This window comes from Dromiciops gliroides, chromosome 2, assembly GCF_019393635.1.
Source record: "Dromiciops gliroides isolate mDroGli1 chromosome 2, mDroGli1.pri, whole genome shotgun sequence".
NCBI lineage: Eukaryota > Metazoa > Chordata > Mammalia > Microbiotheria > Microbiotheriidae > Dromiciops > Dromiciops gliroides.
Window position 1 is genome coordinate 429,518,665 of NC_057862.1, and position 24,582 is coordinate 429,543,246.

The 24,582-nt window shown below is 41.6% G+C and overlaps 1 protein-coding gene across 1 annotated transcript in view; it reads left to right on the forward strand.

Annotated features, from left to right (window-relative positions):
* The first annotated feature begins 6,677 nt into the window (after positions 1-6,677).
* COL5A1 (collagen type V alpha 1 chain) overlaps positions 6,678-24,582 on the forward strand; it is a 298,612-nt gene continuing 280,707 nt past the window's right edge. Inside the window, exon 1 of the mRNA XM_043985817.1 lies at positions 6,678-7,154. Within this exon, the coding sequence (XP_043841752.1) occupies positions 7,055-7,154 (100 nt within the window). The 5' untranslated portion in view covers positions 6,678-7,054. The remainder of the gene's footprint in view (positions 7,155-24,582) is intronic.

Sequence of the window (24,582 nt, forward strand, 5' to 3'; positions counted from 1 at the left end):
TTCTCTACCAAGAGAGACCAGTATGAATCTCCAATGTAGACTTTTTATGTGGAAAATTGATTTAGAAGTTTTACACTAAAAAAAACCTCAAAAAACCAGAAGGGAAACTTCTGCAGGTGGCATGGCTATCTCCCTATTGTGGAAAAAAAATTGGCCTGTAATGAGTTATTAGAATTGTAGTATTTCTCAATTGCATTGCTTTTCCCTTAGATCACTTATCATCACCATAGCTAGCATTTTTATAGCACTTTATTAAAGTCTTGCAAAGCTCTTCACTTACATTAGCTCATTTGAAAGTTATCATTCAACAACCAATATCATTTAGTGCCTATCTGGAGGTACTGTACCACCATTAATATTGTGCTAGGGAGGTGACTTGAAGTTGAAATAAAACATGGTCTCTAATCTCACAGAGTTTATATTCTAGTCAGCATAAAGCACTTTTCTCCAACATAATATGCCAAGTGAATCACAGTCAGGAAGATAGCCTATTTCTATAAACTCAAACTGGTCTTATTGAACTAACTGCCAGTGCTGTTCAGTTCAGTTTCTCCACCATCTGCTTGGTCTACATGGTGCCCAGTTTGCCTAAAAGTTTCACTTTTTGATGAGTTCTTTTGGCCTCAGGCAACAACAATCAGTTTCAATGTGCTTCTGCCTATATGCATGACGTAAAAATGGAACAATTTCCGACTGAGTTTTGGCTCAGCAGGATGGAAAAGAGCTCAGTGTATTGAGAGAATAGCTCAGTCTGTTTTTTCCATCAAGGGAATCTTTTGAGATGTCAGGCCCTGTTTAGGTTAGAGCCACTACAACCTTTATGATTTATATCTCTGTCCTCTTGCTCAGCTATGAGGGAGGGCTTTTCGGCTTCTCTTTGAGTTCCCACTTTGCCCTCATGATGAAAAGAAACTGGAGCCTCCTATTTGACTTCCAGACCATGTTTAAGTGACGTCAGAACAACTGGCTTGACTGATCTTGTTTTTCCTGGATTGATTAATTAGACTGGTAAGTCTGGCGCCATGTGGACCCAGCCTAAAAATATTTCAGAAGAATAATCCCTCAACTAAGTCCCATCAGAAAGGATGGGGGGGGGGAGTTGGGGAGAATGTGAGGAATAGGGGAGATATCAAATTTGGGTAGTTCATCACTTACATATGATTTCTTAACATCAGATTGTGGTCCATAAAAAAGAAGTCATTTGTTCCAAGAAAAATCCAAGATACATCATGCTTCAGATTAAATTGATAAAGTTGTCATTTTAACCTTTCACATCACCCTCATTTTACTCAACAACTGGGCTTCCTAAGTAACTGCATTTCTTGCCTCTTCTCTAGCTGACATTGTGATTCCACAATGTTGTCTATATTGGACCATCTTAGAGCCAACACAGAAAGAGCATGATCTTAGGAGTGTGAACTATATGTGGGTGACAGTCAACAAAGTTTCCCATCCAGTTTCTGCCAGCAATAAGCCCTTTTTATCCCAGCCCCCTCCCCAATGTCACAGATCTGAATAAATAGCTGTGGTGACTTCTACTGTAGCACTATTAAATTTAATTATTATAGTTGTAGAAGAACTGTGAAGTATCCATGATCATATGTCTTTCCTTTATATGCAGAGATGGTATTCTTTTTCTATTCAGTTAAATATAGTGTTTCTTCCCCCCCCCCCAACCCCCATGAATGAGGATTGGTTGAACTGAATCATTCTCATTTTCTCTCCTTTAGTGCCCCTCCCCCTTTTTGGACAAGCTATACACATCAATGAGCTAAATGGCTTTCCTGTGGCTGGGGGAAACAGATAAAATTAATCAGACCAGACTGGGATCAGCCCATGACCCTAGCCTCTAGAGGACAGTACTTTACCTACTGAGAAATTCAACTACAAACTATTGCTCAAAATTTCCAGAAGTCCCTTTTTGAGGAGGAATCAATGCCCTGGTAATATCTACTTCCAAAGGATGTCTCTGAGATACTTGGCCCCACAGCTTCCTCACAAAAGGTGCCAAAACTTGTTGGCACAAGGGGGCTTGGGTTGATAAGGGCTTCTATTGTTCAGTGAAAGGATGTCCCAATTCTTTTCCTTTTTTTCTGAGTCCCTCCCAAGTGCCCCAAGGTCTAGGAATGCAGGGGGAAGCCTGGTGCTTTTTTGCGGAAGCCCTTGCCCTGTTGCTTATTGCTCCCTTTCTTTCGCACCTCATATTCATGACATTTGATAAGCTCTGTAGAAGACTAAGAAAAACAGTTGTGTGTTTGTGGGTTTTTCTGTTGTTGTTGTTTTGCCGTGGGCCATTAAAATGGTCGATTTTTCCAAATTATTGTTAAAAGATTATTCTGGCATTAATGAGGGTTGGGTTTAGAGCTGGAGGGGTATGTGGGAGGAGGAGGAGGGAATACACTTCCAAAACAAAGAGCTGTTGTATGATGAGAAGCAAAACACAGAGGTCAGGGAGAGGGACTAGGTGAGACAGAAGTCAAGCCAAGGGGATAACTGTGACCCAAGAATCTTGATATTTATTTATTTCAGAGATCAAATAACTTCCTGCTTTCCTGCATTCAACAGCACATTCAACAGCATGTATTGAGTCTTCTATATGTAAAGGACTGTGTTAGGTGTTAGGGTTACAAAAATGAATGGCGCGGCTCTTTCCTCTTAAACTATATAGTCACACGAGGCACTCAACAAATACTTTGAGTCAGATACAAATGAGCTTGGGAAGGACCTTAGACATCACCTAGTCCAGCTCTCTCATTTTACAGATGGGGAAACTGAGTCTTAGAGAGGGGAGATAGTTTGCTCGAGGTCATGTGGCAGAGTGGGGATTAGAGCTCAGTCCTCTTATCTACTAGTTTAGTAGGGCTTTGTCCACTATTCTTTTTTTTTTTATAAAGTATTTTATTTATTTTTTTTCCTGTTACATGTAAAGATAGTTCTCAACTTTTGTTTATACAAACTTTCCAATTTCAGATTTTTCTCCCTCCCTCCCCTCCCTCCCCCCTCCCCTAGATAGCAGGTAATCTGATATAGGTTATATATATATATATATATATATATATATATATATATATATATATATATATATATATATATATATATATATATATATAGTGGTAAAAAAAATGGAAGTTTTTAACAGTCAGTTAGGATAACTGAAAGACGCCAGTTTTTTGAAGGACCACCCTTTCGGGGAGGAGACCAATGGCATGAGCTACGCACGCCAGTGCGCCTGCTGCACATGTCAGACTGCCTGCTATGCACTCGACTTCCGGGGTGAGAGCTTAAAAGACAAGGAGAGAACGGAAGTGGGGCTTTTTCCTGCTCTGCTGGTCTCCTGACTGCGCTGCACAGATGGTCTCTCTCTCTCCAAAGGTGGCCTTCGGTTTTGGTGAGTTTTTATAAGGAATATAGACTAAGCTTAGACTTAAGACGATTTGTATTGTGTTTCTACTTTCCTATCCTTCTAATCAACATCACCTTGTGACTACCATAACAATAAAAGGTCTATCTAGAAAACCAAAAGCTTCTTCCATTTACTAGTCTGGGAGATAAATTAAGGGAAAGGTTAAGTAGGGGAGATTTATGATCTAATATCCAATTTTAAATCTCACAATATATATAAATATATATACATATATATATATAAACATTAAACATATTTCTGCATTAGTCATGTTATAAGAGAAAAATCAGAGCAATGAGGAAAAACCTCAAAATAGAAAAACAACAGCACCAAAAACAAAAGAAATAGTATGGTCCATTCAGCATCTATACTCCACAGTTTGTTTTTTTTTTTCCTGGATTTGGAGATCCTCCTCCATCATGAGTTCCTTGGAACCCTTCTGTACCATTGCATTGGTGAGAAGAATATAGTCCATCACAGTAGATCAACACACAATGTTGATGATACTGTGTACAATGTTCTTCTGGTTCTGCTCATCTCACTCATCATCAGCCCACGCAAAACCCTCCAGGTTTCTCTGAACTCCTCCTGCTCATCGTTTCTTACAGCAGAATAGAATTCCATTACATTCATATACCACAACTTGTCCAGCCATTCCCCAATTGATGAGCATCCCCTCAACTTCCAATTCCTTGCCACCACATAAAGAGCAGCTATAAATATTTTTGTACATGTGGGTCCTTTTCCCCTTTCCATGATCTCTTTGGGAAAAATTTTGTCCACTATTCTTAAAGCAATAGAGTATGTTGGTATTATTCATGAACAACCCATTAACCATAAATGTCTTACCCTGTACTCTTTTCTGAGCAATTGACTCATGGTCTGACCTTGGGGAAGTCACTTGACCTTGAGCTCTTGGTTGGCCCAGCTGTTTTAACACTAGGGTAACTCTGTCAAAAACCAGATGTTACATCTGAGTTAAAAGTCCCCAAAGGCATAAATGACAGACATAAATGCCTAAATCTGCTTGTTGGAAAAATAGCCCATGTGTCCTGGGGGAAGGGGAAAAACATTCCCAAACCTGAAGCTGGAAAATCCACATTATCTTCTGATAACTGTGTCACTGACCCATGTCAGCACTGTCCATTGGGAGGACATGTATGCAGAGGGAATTGTTTGGTTATGGAGAGTAAAGAAGGGTGTAGTGGCTATGTGTGGTCTCTAGGGAAAGGTTGGTCCAGTATTGTCAAAGGACTGGTCTTTTGTTAGGATGAGGATATGGTAAGGAAGAATTATAGTCATACAAAACCTCTTAATTCAGTTCAATTCAATTGATACCTTTTTGGAATGCCAAGATACACAAAAAGAACCGATCCCTGCACTCACAAAGCTTACATTCTACCTGGAGGGGAAAAAATACCATCCCCTTCCAATAAGTATATAGAGAGGAAAATTGATGATGGATAGAACACTAAAAACAGAAAGGTGTGGGGGGGATTATGACAGGCATCATGGAGGACCATTATAGAAGAATAATTGAGTCTAGAAGGAAGACAAAGATTCTGAAAGATGGAAACAAGGACAGTATTTATTCCAGGTTTGGGAATTGGTTTGTGAGAATTCACTGTGTTGGAAGATGGGGAGGAAAAAAAAATGGGTAGTCTCCTTTTTCTGGAATGTAGAATTTTAATCATTGTATTGTGGAATTGAAATACCAAAGCTCTGTTTGAGTTAAAGGTCCAGCTTTTCCCCCTTCTCTTACCCATTTCCCTATACTTACTACATTTGGAATGAAAGAGAAACAAAATTAATTTGGGAAATGTCACATCACTTTTTGATTGAGAGCTGGGGTTGAGGAGAGTGCACCTTGCCTTGGTGATTCACAGAGGACTCTCCTAAAGAAAAGTACTGCTTTCTCAAAACAATCAATTTTAATTCATTTTTTATATATACATGTTTGGATAGCTGAACAGCCAGGTAGGTGATAGCTAGATGATAGGTAGGTAGGTAGGTAGGTGGCACTTTGACGAAAGTTTGTAAGTTATAAAATCAAAGAAGTTTGGGATTGTTGCCTGAAGGAATTTTCCTTAGTCTGTCTGCATACAGATGAGGAGGAATCCAGCCATGGTCTGGGGATGCTGAAACAGAGGGCTTTAATAAAGTTTTAACAGAGAAAACAATAAAAGGCTCTAGCCATCTTCCCTCTGGAGAAGGAAATCCCTTTTCCTGGTAGCCTGCTCCAAAAGGAGATTCTTTAAAATGAAAAAAAAAAATAAGAATGCCTTAGAGATGGGGAAAATCAGCCCATTGTTGCATTTAATGACAAACTCAAATGCTAACATGGGAACGAGTCATCCTACAGGCCCGTAGAGTTCACTCAAAGTTCTCTTGCTGGGCTATTTGTCACAGAAAAGTCTGCACAACCCTAGAATCGATAGATTTCAGTCCACTGAGTAGGATAACTCGAAGTTTTTATATAATTTCTTTTATTGAGGGGTTTGGGGAGGAGACAGGAAAAAGGAGTGACTTCTAACTTTGGCCCTTCTGGAAAAAGGGAATGAATGCTCTGGCCTCCAGCCTTCGATTTTGCTTGTGACTTGGGACTCTTAGATGTTCTTACCCAGCAACATTGTGCCCTTCTGTCTGTGGGGTTATTCATAAAGACTCTGGACCTATCCCATTTAAACTTTTTATCTACTCCAAACCTTGCACATAGCTCTGCACACAGCAGGCGTTTAATCAAGGCTTACTGTATTTGTAAAGCAAAGGGGCCTTTTGCTCCGCGGGTATCCAGAAGCTGGCCCAGACCCTTGTTCTGAGATCTGGGATCCATTCCTGTGGCTCTCAGCCAGGTGTGGACACCTAAGTTAGCTCTGCCCAAGCTTAAGCAGCAGCCGCCGGATGAAAGTCTACTTTCACTCGGTTCAAACTTGCCGCTGGACCTGCCCTTCTGCGGCTCCCCTGGCGTGGTTGGGGGAACTCGCTGCAGGGAAAAGAACAGGCTTGCCACACACCACACGTTCGCTCTCTACTCCCACCCCCTCTTCTTTTCCCCGGCACTCCCCACCCCCACCAACCCAGTTATCCAGTGGGAGACCGGGGGCCGAGCTCCCAGACCCGGGCGTCGAGTTCTGATTTGCTGCTGGCTGCCTGGATCGACAGCCCCTGCCTCTCTCTGCCTTCAAGAAAAGAGAGGGAGGGAGGGAGAAAGGGGGGGGGGGGAATAGAAAAGGTTTTCACTCCTCCGTCCGGCTGGCAGGGGACATCACTTGAGACGAGATCCCCAGAAGGAGCAGGTCGAGGGGAGGAGGAGGAGAGGTGGAGGAGGAGGAGGAGAAGAGGGAAGAGAAGAGAGGAGAAGAGAAGGAAATAAGGGCAGGGGGTCAGAGAAGGATCCGGGTGGGGGGGACTCCTAACACCGTTCAGACCCGGCAATCCCCACACTGCAACAAGTCGAATCCCCGCCCTGCCCCCTAAAACATTAAAATTCATTTTTTTTTCTTAAAAAGAGAGCGATCGAGAGAAGTGAACCTCCTCATGGCTCCCTAAAAGTTTTCATTTCCCAGGATCTTTTTGGTGCTTTGGGCTCCCAGCGCTTTGGCCAAGTGCCCCCTCCACAAAACTGCCCCGCGGCCCCGGGTGAACGTGAGGATGGACGCCCACACACGGTGGAAACGGCGAAGCTGGATACGCGACTACCCGCTCCTGGTCGCCGCTTTCCTCCTCTCCGCCCTCTGGCCGAGCCACGCAGGTAAGCCTGGACCGAGGCTCTCAGGCTGTCTCTCCTTCTCTACCCGAGCTGGGGTCAGAGCTGGGGCGAGCGGTGCGCACTTGTGTCATTCTTCTGGGTACCTCTGGGGCCAACTGCGGGAGAGCCCAGAGGCACTGGGTCAGGGCGGGTCAGAGTTGCATCGAGTTGGGCTTTCCTGAGCCCCAGCATTCCGGGGTAGGGGAGAAAAAAAGTTGGAGCTGCTTAAGTCTTCTGAATGCCATTTCTCTGGGGCCCCGTGAAAGGGAAGAAACATTAAAACACAATAACCCCTTCTCCTCCCTCCATCTTCCCAAACCGACGAAAGGGACCAGAATCGTAGCGGGACCGGGAGCTGTGTGCAAATAGGGCTATTTTTGATGAACCGAAATGATCGCCCATGAGGACGGTTCACTTTTGTCCAGAAAGCTCTGTTCTCCCACTCTCACAGATCAAAGGCACTCAACTCTGGCCCACATAGGCAAAGCCCCAAACTTTTCTTTATTAAAACTGGGAACCGTCGCCCCCTATAGCTCTATCCTCTCAGTACTAGATTACATATCCGCCCCAGCCCCCAAAGTCCTAGAGTTAGACTGCAAATCTGGAGAGGAAGGCGAGGCGTGTAAAAGTTGTTCCCAGAACTCATACTTTCTCTTTCTCTTGGTAGTCTTCTTTCCGTGATTGAAGAGAGGAAGGAGATAAGAGTATGGATTTTAATTCAAATCCTTTCAAGTTTTTTTCACTGGGGATGCAGAGACCAGAAGAAGAGCCAAAATTGTTCCCCTTCAACCCCTCCACCCCCTTTCCCCAGGCTATGAGGCATACAACTTTCTGCTTGTCTCTTCCTTCCAGGGCTGGGTGTACAGATCCTGAGGCCAGGCTTGTGGTCAAAGTTATATAAACTATTTTAAAATATTTGTAGCAACCACTCTGGAACTGTAGTCAGAGATGCCCAGTGGGAGGAGAGAGGGGCTAGAGTGATGGGGTAAGCCCCTGTCATGTTAAAACCCGAAGCTTCCTGGCTGAGTATGCAAAAGGACTTGACTTCTGCTTAGCTTAGAAAGTAACAAACTTCTGCCCAGAAAACTGTCTGCTATTAAGACTCAAGAGATTCCGGGCTTACCTGGGGTAAATAGCTTCAATTCAGGATCATTATACTCATAACTTGCAAAAGGGTAAGACCTTCTAATAAGTAAGAATTTTGCTTTTCCAAGAAAAAAAGTGAAAAGTCCTGGAGGACTAATTGATTAATTGTGGGATAGGGGTAGAATGATAAAATTGCAGAATGATTCAGCTGGGTGGGATCTTATAGAGATCTTATCTTCACTTTACAGAAGGGGAACAGATCCAGGAGGAGGAAGTGAATTGTCCCAGGTCACACAAGTCTGTGACAGAAGCGCTATCTTACCACCTTTCTCTGAATACTTTGCTTTTTTAAACATGCTCTAGTGATTTATCTGAGAAAAGGTTATCTGGTTCGTAGGGGGGGGGGAGAGGTGGAAGGGGCTACTTTTCCGGTTGCTAACATTTGTAAATATAGTCCATGAGATCAAGAAGGGTCACACACGACTGAACACCACCACCACCAAAAGCAGTTATAAAAGGAAAGCACACCTCTTCATATTACTATCCACAAGCTCCCCACCCTCGCTTTTATAAATGAAACAAAGTTTGGTAATCATCCTTTTTTTTTCCTTTTTTTTTTTCAAATGGAGATGTTCTCTGTTCCCTCGGTACATTTTGCTTTTGGTTGAGGAAGCAGTACCAAGGAATCTGGGGACAGCTCTATTGCTTAGAATACAGCAGAAAAATCATTGGACTGGGATAGGAGTAAAGAAACCTAGGTTCAAATAACTACTCTGTTACTAACTCGCAGTGGGACCTTGGTCAAACCACATCACTTCTCTCTCTGGGCTTCACTTTCCCTCTCTGTAAAATGAAGGGCTTGGACTAGATGGGGTGTGGTATAGCTGAAAGAACTTGGGGTCTGAAATCAGAGAACTTGGGTTCAAATCCCAGCTCTTCTATTTATGGCTCCTGTGACAGTGGCTGAATTTTTCATTTGGACCTTAGTTTCCTCTGTAAAATGAAAAGTTTGTTTTAAAATTCCCTTCCTGTTCCCAGTATATTATTTTAGGATCTTTAAAAGTCCCCCTCTGCTTCTAAATTCCTTGATCCTTCTAGGATACATGGTCCTAAATTTCTTTTGAGATAATAAGGGAAGAAAAGCCAGGAGGGAGATGGGGAATGAGGCATGCCATGGTTTAATTGCCTTTTAACCACAATTAGGTGGTTTGACCAATCCATAGCAGCTGCTCCTTGTTGCTGTCTGAGAACCTAGGTAAGGAACACTGTAACAGTGACTTTCATTCCTGGATGATTCAGAAGGGAATGGGGAAACATCAAGTTTGGAATTCAAGAAAGAAGATCTCAGTGGATTTGCTACTTTATACTCTGCGTGAATTCTCTTGATTTGGCTTGTAAGGGGGGGGGACTTCACTGGAAAAGAAATGGGGGTGACAAGGAATGGCTGATCTTATTCTATTTGGTGAAGATCATTCAGTACTTAGCTTTTTAGAAACTTGTGCATTGATGCTGGTTGTGCTTATCTGGGTTGATGCAAGCAAGCCTTTTTCCTCAAAGGGACTTGCTCCTGGCTTTGGCTGTGAGAATGCAGTAATTTATTGCTGGAGTTGATGGCTTAGGGCTTGAAACCCAGAGAAAATGGAAAAAGGTATATACAAGTGACTTTTTTTTTACTCACTTGGGACTCTCAGCCAGATGTTTTCAGAGTTATTCCATAACAGCTCTTTTTTTTTTCTTTTTGGCCTCCTTTTTGGCCAATGAAAGAATGGAAAGTAAGATTTAGTCTTTGGCTGTTTGGGGGGAAAAGTGTTCAATATTTTAATGGGGAGAGAGTGTATGCAAAATGAAACATGACCCCAATATTTGGAAATTGAGGTCATATTGTCCTGATTTCATTGCCAGAACAAAGTCATGTGACTTTTTTGCACTATCTCCCTTGAAGAATACTTGAATCTGGAAGTGAGTGGGTGGAAGGGGTGGACAGGCTTTCACAAATAATAAATCTTCCACTGAATCAGTGATATTGGCAAAGAAGACTTTTCCATGTTTCCCCAGACAACTTAGGCAGGAAATCAACTAGATTATCTAGTCCCTCTACCAGTCACAGTGGAAATGTGCTCTATATTATTTTAATTTCTTTGCTTAAGTTTAAAATTTCTCCAAGTGGGTGGGGTTTCTAGTCATCCTCCAGAGGCTATTCATGGTAGAGCAGTTGTCACTGTCCAGAATTGTTTTTTTTTTTTTTCCCCTTGGTATCAAATCTAAATCTTCCTTCTCATTTTCATCTCATTGCTTTGAGTGGCTGGCTCTCTCTTGAAGTCCTCTGGCCTCATGAAATTCCCACCCCTACACCCCACCCTTCAGATATTTGTGGACTCTCACCATGGCCCCTCCCTTGGTTGAGACTTGGCTAAGCTTTGCCTGTTCTGTCTTTTATTTCTCTCTTCTCTCCGCCTATCCCCTCAGCTGTCTCCTCTCCATCCTTCCTGGTGCTCCCAGTTCTGTGCAGGGACCCCAGGGCTGCTCTTCTGCTCTTCTCCCCCTGCCCCACCCCCATGAGTTACAAAGGGGTGGGGCGGAAGGGATTGTGGCATGATGAAACAGTCACTCATTGATAATTTTTTTCATGGGCTAATAACAGTCGCATTGAGTACTTGGCACAAGTCCAGGAAGCTTCATTTATTGTCCTTTTAGTGAGTAGTGCCATTGGTTAATCATGAAGGAATAAAACAACCTCTAATAGTGATAATCTGGGGGTGAGGTTGGAAGGAAGAAGGTATCTGTGATATCATTGGTATGGAGAACTCCCTCTGTGTAAATTCTTTTCACAGATGCATATCAGCAATTAATTTGTAATTTACAGGCTTAGTTACTTGGGGGAGATTAAGTAACTTGTCCATGAGCTAGTGGGGACCAGAGGCAGGACCAGAACCTAGGTTTTCTTTACTTTAGGGTTAATCCATTGTTCATTACTCCAGAATGACTCTTAGTGGTTAAAATAGTACCTCACAGAGCTGTTTTATACTTTTGTCAAAATTCTTCCACATTTGTTATCTCGTTTTTTGGGGGTTTTGTTTGTTTGTTTTTGTTTTTTGTTTTTTCTCCTGCTTCTGCTTCTTGCTATCCTTCTTGAATAGTTAGGCTCTTGGAGGGAGGTTTATAATGATGAGGACTGACAATTAACTGCTTTGCTTCCTCCTCCTTTCCTTTACCTTCTTCCCCTTCCCCCCTTCTTCTCTCCCTCTCCCTCCCTCTTCCTCCCTCTCTCTCCCTTTCTCTCCCTCTTCCTCCCTCTTCCTATCCTTCTCCTTCTCCATTCCAGTTGGTTGTTGACCATCCCCTCCTCCTGGATACTATCTCCTCCCTCTGCTTTCGTGGCACTGCTCTCTATTCTTTCCCAAGATTCTTTGCTGGATCATCATCCATGTCCCGCCCCCCACATATGGGTATCCTCTAGGGCTCTGTCCTGGGCCATTTTCTCTTTTTTATACCCTCTCTTTTAGTGATCTCATCAGTTCCCCTGGGTTCAATTATCTTCTCTATGCAAATGACTCCCAAATCTATATATTTAACCCTAATCTCAGTCCCATAAAACTAAGTGCCTGCTGGACATCTCCACCTAAATATCCCATATGTAGCTAAATTTAATATGTATAAAACAGAAGAACCTTTTTTCCTTCATTGCCTCTCCACAAAATTGCCCCTTCTCCAAACTTTCATCTTTCGATTGAGGGAATCACCTTCCTTTTGGTTACCCAGGTTTGCAACCTCACAGTAATTCCTGACTCTTCACTCTCTCTCTCATTTTCCATATCCAATTAATTTTCAAGTCCTGTCAATTTGGCCTTCTCCACTTTTCTTGCCTCTGTCCTTGTCTCTCCATTTATACTGTTACCTCCCTACTTCAGTCTCTTCTCAGCTATTAACTATTATAGGAGCCTCCTAATTGATATTCCTAATTCTAGTTTGTCAGCTCTCGAATCCATCCTTCATATAGCTGCAAAAATAATCTTGCTAAAACAGAGTTCTAACCACATTTCTCCACTGAATCTTCAGCGGCTCATTGTCTCTAGAATAGAATATAAACTCCTTAGTTTGGTATTTAAATAATTTCAGAATATAGCTTTACCCTGCCTCTCCAGACTTTTTCACTTTGTGCCCTTTCATACAGGGTCTGTTTGGCCAAATGGATCAATTCCATCCTGTTCTTTACACTCAGGCATCTCATCTCCAATCTCCATGTATTTGCACTGCATGTGCCCCATGACCTCTGAATCTTATAATCCTTAGCTTCCTTTAAGGTTCTACTCAGGTGCAACCACCTATGTGAAGTCTTTTCTTATGCCCCTATATAAATGATTTCTGTCTTCTTCAGATTAGTTTCCATCATTTATTTGTGTCAGACAGAGTTCATGCCTTCTGTACAAGTGGAAAGTCCTTGAGTCCAGGGACTGGCTTTTGTTTTTTTTTGGTATTCCTAATTTCTTTCTTTCTTTTTTTTTGGTGGGGCAATGAGGGTTAAGTGACTTGCCCAGGGTCACACAGCTAATAAGTGGTATTCCTAATTTCTAACACAGTACCTGGTACATAGTACATACTTATAAAAAATAATTGAATTTGCCCCCATGTTGTTCTGAATGCCATCTCCCTTTCTATTTCAAAGCTCCATATAAAAGCAGATAACAGGACATGCCAGAGCATAGTGTTTAGCTTGTGCATGCTATGTCAACAGAAACCTGCTTCCTCTATGCAAAGTGAGAAGCAATATGATAGGGAAAAGAAGCTTTTTCTTGTCAATAGCTCCAGAAGGAGTTGCTTTCCTTCCTTTCTTTTCCCTCTCCCAGCTTTCAATATTAAGGAGATCCAAGTTTTTCTTTTGAGTTTTCACTCTTCTGCCACATACATACACATACCTTTTTTCTGAATGTTTTCAGTAACTAATGGTGATCACTGGAATAGGGATACATAACTTTGAAAGAATCAGTAGCCTGACAATGTCCCATATAAAGTATATTGTCATCTGTCCACATCTGTCAATTAGAGGGCTGAATTAGCACTGAGAATGTGCTTTCCATTTTGTGACATTTTTGGATGCTTACAGTGGATGGCAGATCCTGTTGTGGGGGATGAAAGAAGCCCATGTGGGAGGTGGTGCTCTTACCAGAGGAGCATAGGACTCTGGAGTGAAATGGAACAAGTTCCGCCCTGGTGGTAGACCAGTGTTATTCAGTTTCTAGGAGATTACTTTTTTTTAAAGAACCACCACCACCACCACCACCAACAAAAACCACATAATGTTACCACCCATCTTTTAAATGTAGGAATCCTGAAGAAGTAAAGCCCCTCCATGCATGTATGTGTATTTCTTTTTCTGTCGGTTCAGACTTGTGTTTTCATTAGTATGTGGAAATCCTGGCTTGGAAACACCTTCCCCCGTGGCAGACTGGTAGTTTATTTCTAATTTATAGTCTTAGAGTCTGATTATGATTTATCAATAGACACAACTAGGATGTATCAAAGGCAGGAGGTCTTATTACAAGGCTGCCCCACTAACCACTCCCCATACTGCCTCTTTTATCCATCCTTCCTTCCTTCCTCTCTCTCTCCCCTCCTTTCTTTCTTCCTTCCTTCCTTTCTTTTTCTCTCTCTTTTTCTCTTCCTTCCTTCCTTCCTTTTTCTGTCTGTCTGGCTTTCTCTTTCCTTATACATGAATATGAATTACATATAACATTATATATTAATGACATTACATATCTATGTGTGTGTGTGTGTGTGTGTGTGTGTGGGCACACATACCTACACACACATTTTGTAGTATATGATCTTACAGTTCTGGATTCACTAACAATCATTTTCATTTATATAGCAATTTAAGTTGTACATGAAGAACTTCACATACATCAGAGAGAGTCATAGGATCATAGACTTAGAGCTGGAAGGTACCTTAGAGACTGTCTGGTCCAACAGTCTCATTTACAGGTGAGGCAACTGAGACCCACAGAGGTAGAGTTATTTGCCCAATAGTACAAAGGTAGTAAATGACAGAGCTGGGCTTTGAACCCAGTTCTTCTGACTTGAAATATAGTGCTCTTTCCATTGTACCACCACATTACACAGCCAGTAAATGTGTGAGGAACATTTGAACCCAGATCTTTCTGATGCCAGGTCCAGTGCTCTAGTCATTGTACCATACTGTCTCTTCAGAATACAGAGTGTTTGTGAGATCATGTCAAAGCCAGGATGAAGAAGTGGTATGTCTAAAGATACATGCATGTACTTAGGCAATGGGAAAACATTTTCAGTGCAGTGTTTTTTCCCTCCATGAGACTGAGACATGAAAATGTGACAAGTAGAAAAGGAGGCTTGGCGCTTTAAGAACAAGTGCTATTAGTGAAGGAAAGTTGCTTAGAGTATAGTAAGATACCAACAGATCTTTTGCTTTGCTATCCAGGGTCTTTGTCAGTTCCTCAAGATCATTTGATCAAGGCTTCTATTTCTGCACACAGAAGGGTTATTCTATAATTATTTCCTCTATTTTTCCCCCTCTCTATTTAAATTACATATAATCTGCTCATCTGATGTTAAGAATTTGCCAGATGTTAATTATTAGGCTTCTGGTATGGGCCATGTGTATATTAAGATGCTTAGGGGTGATGGCTGAGCTGACCCAAATAAAGGCAGAACAAGTGATCTGCACATTTGATGTGTGATGAGGGGTGATGCAAGGTCCTGTCTTTCCCCAAAATATCTCTCCTGCTGGAGATCCTGGCCTGCCATCTGCTGCCTTCCTTTTCTGTTTTGCCTGGAATTCCCATCACCAGGGTCAGAGCTCTGAGCTCATTTGTTTATTCATTCATCTGCTCATTCACTCATTCATTTATTTGTTCATTTATCAAATAGTTATTAAGTTCTTATCAAATGAGATCAAATTTATAAAGTGCCTTAAGCACCTTATAAATGCAGTTATTAATTATTATTATTATTCATTGTGCTAGGTGTTGGGGGATGACAAAAATGATAAATAAGCCCTAGTTCCTAACCCCCCTCCAGCAACTTAACAATTAAAAAATCTCCTATTTCTAGAGTTCTTCATAAATACCTTCATGATGTAGATATTTCAAGTATTAAATGCAGGTGGCAAGATGCCCAGAACTTGCCAAAGTCTATAGAGATAGTCAACATTGTAGGAAAGATTCGAATCCAGGTTTCTCTTGATTCCATGACCATAAGTCTTTCTATAACACCATAATATTATTTCATAGGGGAGATAAGACATAGCAAAAGATAAATGTAATATAAATTAGATTAGGGAATATATAAAAGGAGTATAAACACTGTGTCTCTGAAGGGCTACAGAGAAAAATGCATTTTTCTTGAGGGAGCCCTGGGTGCTTTTCTAGTCTCTTATTATCACACAGTAAGCTTCTTATATGGTTAATTACCTTATTGGAAGACAGATTTGAAAATACAGTTTGGGGTCCAGGTCAATTACAAGTCCCTGGGCTTACCCACAGTGTAAATGTTACCCTACATGTTATTTCTCTGCCTTCAAAGCTTTCTGTAATTCCTGCCACCGGATGGCAGAACATGCCAAATTGTATGGTCCTTGGCCCATGTATGCCCATGTCGACAGAAACATCCTTCCTCTGTGAAAACTAAGGAATAATGTGAAAAGGGAAAGGTGGGAATACCAGAATGAGTCCTTTTCCTTCCCCAGTACCCTCTTCCCTGTCAAACTTTGGTATTAAACAAACATAAGTTTGCCTTCCAAGTCTTCACTACATGCCCTTTCTAATTGCCTGCCCCCCCATAACTGAAGATAATCACTTCAGAGGTCGATTTGAGGGTATGTCCAGTACTCTAATAGCTAGCATTTATATAGCATGAGTCAGGATTTGAACTCAGGTCTCCCTGTCTGTTAATCTGACACTCTTTCAATGTCACCAGTTATCTGCCCCTACACTTTGTTGTCATATAACTAGGTGTGCAGAGGGGTCATGGAAAGAGAATAAGGAAGGTGAAAAAAAGCTTAATTAGCTTGATTAGGATCAGTCCTGGGTGGTGGTAGACACTTTGGGGAACAGATGAACAAAAGTGTTGGATACACTAAACCTTTATCTTTGGATCTTTGGCAGCTCTTCAAGATGTTGTCACCCTGTATAGAATAATTTCATATAAGCTTTGAATCTCACTGTCCTCTGGTGACTCAGACCTCACTCATGGAAACCACTGTTTGAGTGGAACTTCTCTCTCAGGACAGATTTCCCCCAAATTTTGTGGGTTCCAGAGTATATAAGCTCAGCCCACAGGGGTGGGGGGAGGGTATATGTGAAGTAAAGAGACTGGGTTAAAAATTTCCATTCTGAAAACAGGGAGACAGAGACAGATACAGGAAGAGATAAAGTGTAGCCTCTAGATAAATTCTTGGCAAGATGTGAGCCACGGATAAGCAGAATTCTCACACGTGGAACAGTGGGGGTCAAATGCTATCTTTGGATGGCTAGTGAGGTTTTCCATGCTGATATCTAGATAGAAGAAAGAAGGCAACTGCAAGATGCTTCTTTTTCCAATTTTTTTTTTAAGGAAATAGATTTTAGAATCTTACCTTCATTCAGTTTTTAAAGATATTCGGTAGTCAGGGTTGATAGAGAGAAAAATCTCATGATGTAGAGGAAAGGGGAGTTGGGTAGTACCAGACAGGAAGACACAATTAGAAGTCACTCAGTAATCCCACAATGTCGTTATAAGTAATAGAGGCATAGAATTGCAGAAGTATCTGCAATCTTAGGACATAGGATCTTACTATATAGAACATAGAAGGTATGAGCTGAAAGAGATCTTAGAGACAATTTGCTTGAATGCCACAGATTTACAGAAGAGAAAACTGAGGTCAAGAAAGGAAAGAACAAATTAAACAAATTTTTTTAAAAAGTCAAACATTAATATGGTAATGTTTTACATAATTGCACATTTATAAACTGTACCTGATTACTTACCACCTCAGGGAGGGGAGGCAGGGAAGGAGGGGTAAAATTTGGAACTCAAAACTTTAAATAAAAATGTTTATTTTTTGGAAAATAAAACACAACAAAAACAGAAGTAAACTAGTTTTAAGTTACTCATGGTACATTTACTTACTATTAGGGCAACTCAAAAATTAATAGAATTAACATGTGATATATGTCCATAGAGATAAATAAACAAATGATAGTAACTTAAGAAGACTTTTGCCTATGCCAGGTCTATTTAAACATTACATTCCCTAGAATATAATTCAGGGATCTTACTTGTGATCCTTGATTCAGATATCCCTCATTGTAGTCAAACTCATTTCATAAAGTATTTAAATACTTGGATAAATATGGACTTTTGTTTATTTACTGATTTATTTGGACCCCAAACCTCAAATTGAAGAAATTTTCAGTCTCCGGTTATCATGTGGTCAATGGTGGCACCTACTGGCAAGGGTATTGTGAGCCCTGGGTTCCACTGTTAGCTCAGTCACTAACTCACTGTGTGACCTGACACACTAAATTGTATTCTTACTTATCCTTATTAACATAGCCTTCTCTTTGTTTTTGAGAGGACATCCCTCTTAATTAGTTCACACTTAGTTGAACTCTGCTTGTCTAAAATGGACCCAGCTCCTCCAGAGAAAATCTGTTACTGACAAGTTACTTCCTTAACTTTAAGGACTGACCCAAGCTTCTCATGAAATGGAAGTACATTCTGAGTCTCTCTTTCTTTTAAAAGGCCACCCACATTTTCTTTTCCTCCTAAAGTATCTTATCACACAAACAACTTCCCATATAAGCAAAACACATGAAAACTTAAACAATTTTGAATTTTTTCCATCCCTGTTTTGGTTATTTTGTAGCTATCCAAGGCATGGATTCCTGGAGTCCATTTTTTGGGGGGGGAAAGTACCACTCCTTACTACATCAACCCTCAAAATAATCCTTTTGTTATAGGTACACTGCAGTCAATTGATAGAATTTTCATAGATTTTCCTTCTGTCACACTTCTTTGGCATAACTCACTTTTCTTCCTAAGAGTGTTTGCCATCTCCAATACAGAACTATTTTAGGAGGATTTAGGATCATAGATTTAGAGAAAGCAGGAATATTAGATGTTATCCAGTACAAATCCTTAATTTTACAGATGGAGAAACCGAGGCTCGGGAAGTATAAGTCACCTAGTTAGTTAGGAACAGTGGGAGTATTTGAATCCAGGTTCTCTTACTCTTCATTCAGCACTTTCTTGAGGTTGACATTTCTTGAAGGGTCTTGCTTTGGTGCCCTCAGCATGATCGATCCCATGAATCTTTAAGAATTTCAAGACATATATATGTGTAGTTCATAAACGTTCATACAAAGTCCTCTTAACATCGTGCCTTTCACAAGAATGGAAACTACAGTTCCCTGGAACCAGCAGGGCTTTGCCTGGGTGTGATGAAATTTAGAAGGAATTTAGAAAGCTGCTGACAACAGTTTTAGTCCTTTAGCAGCATAGACTGATTGAACTTAGCACCTGGTTAGCAGGGCTAATTAGTTAAATAGAAAGCTCCAGGATGGCAGCCACACATCATGGTTTGCCCCTCCTCCTCACTGCTAGGGGCCTCTCCAGAAGTAGCCATCGTGGATTCATGAACTCTCCTCATCCCCAGCAAACAGCTGTTTCAAATCACTTGCCTCAGGTGCAAAGGTGGCTGATTATGCCCTTGCTTCTTCCCTTTCCCCTTCTCTCACCTTATATGGGTCAAATTTCTCTAGCATGAACCAAACTGGATTTAGGGGAGGGAAAAAAGAACACTTTCTGTTGTGTTAGCATGGATATCATAAAAAAATTATTTCAAACTCTTACCTGGGGGAAGAGCATTGTGGTATGTGTTGGAGGAACACTGGTCCAGGAATCAGTGTACCTGGGATCCAGTCCAAGTTCTGATGCATTTTCCAGTTGGGGACATCAGATCAGTCAATCCCCTTTCTCCTCTGAACCTCAGTTTCCCCACTTGTAATATGAGAAGGAAACAATTATTAAGTACCCGTTACATGCCAGGCACTGTGCTAATTACTTTTACAAATATCTCATTTGATTCTCACAACCATAGGAGGTAGGTGTTCTTTTTGCCCCCATTTTATAGATGAGAAAACTGAGATTGAGGGAAGTTTGGTGATTTGCCCAGGGTCATACACCCGTTAAGTGTCTGAGGCTGCATATGAACTCAGATCTCCCTGACTCCAGGTCCAGTGCTCTATCCATTGCATCACTTAGCTGCCCTCAAGATGAGGGGGCTGGACCAGATGATCTCTCTAAGGCCCTGGTTCTATTCCTAATTTTGTCTAATTCCATTATGGTATTCATGCGAATGCCTCCTCCATTCCATTCCTGAGCTGGCATCATTGAAGCATCTGTTTTTAATAGGACTGAACTGAATGCATTTTACTTCTGGGATCACAGAGAAAAGAACCGAGTTTTGGCAAGTTCTTTAATATCCCTGAGCCTCAGTTTCTTTATTTGTAAAATGAAGATGTTGGACGAAATGATCATTGAGGTTCCTTCTGCATCTAGATCTAGAATCTGTTAGGATCTCATGTATGAGGATAAGTTACATTACCCCACACCAGTGAATAAAGTGGTGCCTTTGGCTTTTCATTCTGCCTTCCTTGCTTGATGTGAGGCGGGTGGGGAGAAATACAGTTCCCTATATTACTGGATCAAGTAGAAAACTGTTTTTTGGGGTTTTTTTGTTTTTTGTTTTTTTGTTGCTAGCCATGATTCTGCCTTGCTGTGTATCAAGGCTGCCTATGTCTTTAGGAGAACCAAGTGTGCTCAGCTATGTGCTGAGTCTGCAAGTAAGCTTGGGGACCATTCTAAAGTTTTTTAAACTGTAAATAAGAATGCTTTGTGCAAAAAGACAAACAAATGTGGGTGTGCTGAGCAAAACTGGGCGCTCAGAGCCAGAGACATGTTACAGATGGAAAAAATGTGTCCCTCTGCTTTCTCCTTAGCCCCTCACCCCTCACCTCAGCTCAGAAGAGGCTTTACATGGAAAAACTGAGGCTGGCAATTGAGTTCAATTAGCTTCTTGAAAGACTGAGTCAGTTCCCAGTTTTTCAGCTGGGATGAAGGATTCCTTGCTGGTATCTTCACATTCACAGCTCAATCTTGCAAGTTTCCTCCTGTTTTCAAAGGAAAGGGGAGGGGGGGTGCTTTCTGGGCAATTCTTTCTACTCCCTGCTGTGTTCTTCATCCTCAGGGCTCCTCTGAGAAGCCAGAAATGCAGATTGGGTTGTATGAAGCTGTAATTTTACTTCAGCGGTTGAATTTTTCTTCCCAGGCAATGTGCAAATACCAAAGAATAATTATGCCTTCCTCTTTCTGTGCAATTAACCTGCCCTCTTTTTGGAGAAAGGAGATAAAGAACAAAGTTACACTTGTAAAAGTTCCATATGAATTTTAAGTCTTCTTTCTTTAAGGATAGCTAACATCATTCCTAGTGGAGGCTCTTGGAAGAAAGAAAAAAAAATGCATCCAAACACAGTACTGTATTCCCAACAGCTCCTTTAGAATTAAAATTAGGAAAACCTTAGTCAAAGAACTTCCTTGGGGATGGAGATAGGAGAGCAGCTACTAGAGCTTTTAGGAAGAACTTTTTTTTGAGTTTTGAGTTAGAATTGTGACTGACAGCAGAAACTGGTCAAACCCAATGGTGCTACTTGGAGGGTGATGATATTGCAATGGCTAATTGAAAACATGTGGCTCATCTGGACCAGGCCAATATAGCAGTGATGACATCAGATAGGAGGGGTTGGGTGTGTGTGGAGGGGAGAAGTGGTGAGAATGAGCAAATCTTTCATACATATGCAAACCAAATGGGAAAGGGCATGCCGGGTAGTGCAATGTGATATTCTGAGGTGGGAAGTTGCCAACTTTGGAGCACAGTGTGTAGCCTGGTACCAGTGAGAAAGACCCACACTGAGAAAACTGCAGCTTGCCACTCAAGGCTATTTTTTGGTTGGAATTATCCTCATTCCCCTTTGCCTCAGAGAATAAAGGAAGCAAAGATGAGCCTCCTAAATATTCCTATTTTGGGTCCTCACTCTCATCATAGGGAAGGGAAGGGACAGAGTTTTTGTTCCCCATACACTGTGCCCTTCTGTTACTCCCAGAAAACCCCACAAACAAAAAAGCAGACCCCTAATTCCAAACTTCTGTCATTTGGGATATACTGGAATCAAATTGCTCATGTAACATCTGAAGGAGAAAAGGAACCAGAGAAGGTAAGAAAGAGCAGGGCTAATGTTCCCTAAAGGCTGAGGTTTCTTTCCCCCTTTCTTTTTCTTGGCCCAGGCTTTAAAATGGTGAAATATGACTGCAGTCCCCTCTCTTTACCTTTTCCTGCAGCAGGTAATACTAGAAGGTCATTCCATTCTGTCAGAAAGCCTCCATGGCCACAGAGTCACAGTGGGTTTTTCTGGAGGGGGGGAGTTGAATCACAGCTTGAAAGTGTGTTTTTTAATTGTTTTTTTAAAGAATAATTAATTTTGAGATGCATACACAGAGGACTATGGAATTTAGAGCTAGAAAGGCTAGAGACTACTTAGCCCCTTTAATTTATAAGTAGAGAAACCAGAGAAGGGCGGTGATTTTCCCAAGGCCACACAGATTGGAAGGAGTAATAGCCAGGATCCAATCCAGTCCTGTTAGGTTCCAAATCCAGGGCTCCTTTCCCTTATACCACATTGTCCCTTCATCTTGGCAAGTGGCAGGATTATCTTAAGGATAGAGAATCTTGTAAATGCCATGACTTTCTTGTGGCAAAGGCCAGGAGGGAGGTTGAGGGGGTGCCCGAGAACATTCTGTATTCACTTTCCCACTCCCCCTTGGCTGAGGGGCTGAGTCCTACATTGCTTTGGTCTGGGCTGCCTTCAATTTGGAGGCAGGGCATTTTTTTTTTTTTAATGTATGAGGTATTTTATTTTTTCCGTTACATGTAAAGATAGTTCTCAACTTTTGTTTATACATGCTTTACAATTTCAGATTTTTCTCCCTCCCTCCCCTCCCTCCCCCCTCCCCTAGACAGCAGGTAATCTGATATAGGTTATATCTATATCGAGGCAGGGCATTTTTAATCCATTGCTCTCCTTTGAGTGGTGAAAGTTGTTCTAGATCTGTACCATTTATTTACTTTGGTATCTATGAACCAAGACCTAAGAAGAGCTAAGTCACAGAGAAAGGATATGACAGCATGATCTATTCCCTCCTCACTTTTTTTTTGTGGGGCAATGAGGGTTAAGTGACTTGCCCAGTGTCACACAGCTAGTAAGTGTCAAGTGTCTGAGGTCGGATTTGAACTCAGGTCCTCCTGAATCCAGGGCCGGTGCTTTATCCACTGTGCCACCTAGCCGCCCCATCCTCCACTTCTTAAAGCAGAAGTTGGGTGACCCACTATCCCAGCATGCTATGTTGGGGATTCCTTCATATATAGGTTGAAATGGATAGTCACTGAGATCCCTTCTAGCTCTCAAATTCTGCAGTTTTGAGCTTCTCTGAAGAGAGGCTCAAACCTCACCAATTAGATCCATTGCTTTAAATGGGTACTTTGCATATATTCAGCACTAAAGATGTAATTGTTGAATTGAACTGAAACGAATGCAATTGCTATAATTTCTTCATCCACAAAATGAGGTTAGACTAGATTGGAAGTGTCAAACTCCTATAGTAATCTACCTGCAAAACTCTCCAAGCCCCCGGACTAGATGAGAATATAACTGGGAAATGTTTAACAAAACAGATACAAATACAATGTAACATAGATAATGTTAATGCATGGTTTTCTGTTTCTATTTGAATTTGAGGTCACTGAACTAGATGATCTCAGAGATCCATGGTCTGAGGTGTGCAAATCAGAATTGTAGACAGGACTTTAAAAGCCTAATTTCCTGACTCAGCCCTCCTTATACCTCAAAATTCTATGGTCCCATGATCTTAAACTGACTGAATTAAAGGAATGTTAGTGAGTAGTTTGACAGGGAGAACTCTGGGTCTGCCAGTCTGTTATCCCTGCTCTGACCTACAATGGTATTGCCCCAGGGCTGCTTTTTTGTACAATGCACAATCATCGTATAGACTCACACAACAGCTGGATCAGTTGTTCTCTATATTTGAGACCAAAGAATGTCCTGGCACTAATGGACTTCTTCCAGGATGACTTAGTCACTGGCATTTTGAAAGTGAAAGGTTAAAGTTTTCTAAGTCCATGGCCCCAACTTTCAAACTGTTGATTTGGTTTGGGAAAATGAAAGGTCCAGTAATAATAGGCCATGGGCTTGGGTGAGCAGGGCAGGCTCTAGGGAGAAACAGCAGTGTGTGCACATTCAGGAAAGAATTGCCAATGTTAATAAAAGCTGGGGAGGACATTAGAACACAGATTGTTAAAACTGCTGGCAGGGGTATTAGAACATTGAATGTCAGGGCTGGAAGGAACCTCAGACATGAAACATCAGAACCTGAAGCAATTTTAGAACATAGAAAGTAAGATCTGAGAAGACCTTAGAATGTAGAATGTTAGAGCTGAAAGGAACTTTAGAACATGGAATGTCCAAAGTGGGGCCAGGACAAGGGTCTCCTGACACTCAACCTTCTTTCCATTGCACCAATACTAATGAAACCTCCCACTTGGCTAGTGCTTTAAAGTCCATAAAACGTTATCGTGGCCTGCCTTTCTCAAAGTGTTTCTATGAGGAACTTTTGAGAGAAGTGGGATAAATGTTTTGCTAAGGTTAGAAAGTGAGCAGTATGACTTATTCCTCCAAGGGCCTCCCAGTGAGGGAGGGGAAGTGCTCTCAGGGAGGGTGGCATTGGCCCTGGAGTTGTATAGCTCAGGACATAATCAGGGCTGAGTCAGGAAATTAGGCTTTTAAAGTCCTGCCTACAATTCTGATTTGCACGCCTCAGGCTATGGTTAAACATGTTGGCAGATACTGAAGACAGAAATGTCACCAGTCAGGTAATGCATGATCTACCAGATTAGTGATCTATGAATGGGCCAGAGCCAAGTGTTTGGAAGAGGGAGAACTCCCATTGAGGAGTGAGTGAATTGGGCCAGGATTTCAGGAATGCTAGAGCCTGGGAGGCCTTCTTCCCTCATCTCTAACCACCCAAATCTTCCTTCCTTCATGAAACCTTCCAATCCCATCATACCCTGGATGCCTCTAGCATTCAATCTGGGTTCATTCAGTTTAGTTGTTATTGGTGGTACAGATAATAGTGCTGAATTTGGGAGTCAAGAAGACTTGATTTTGAATTCTGTCTCTGTCATTTATTGGTTCTGTGATCTTGA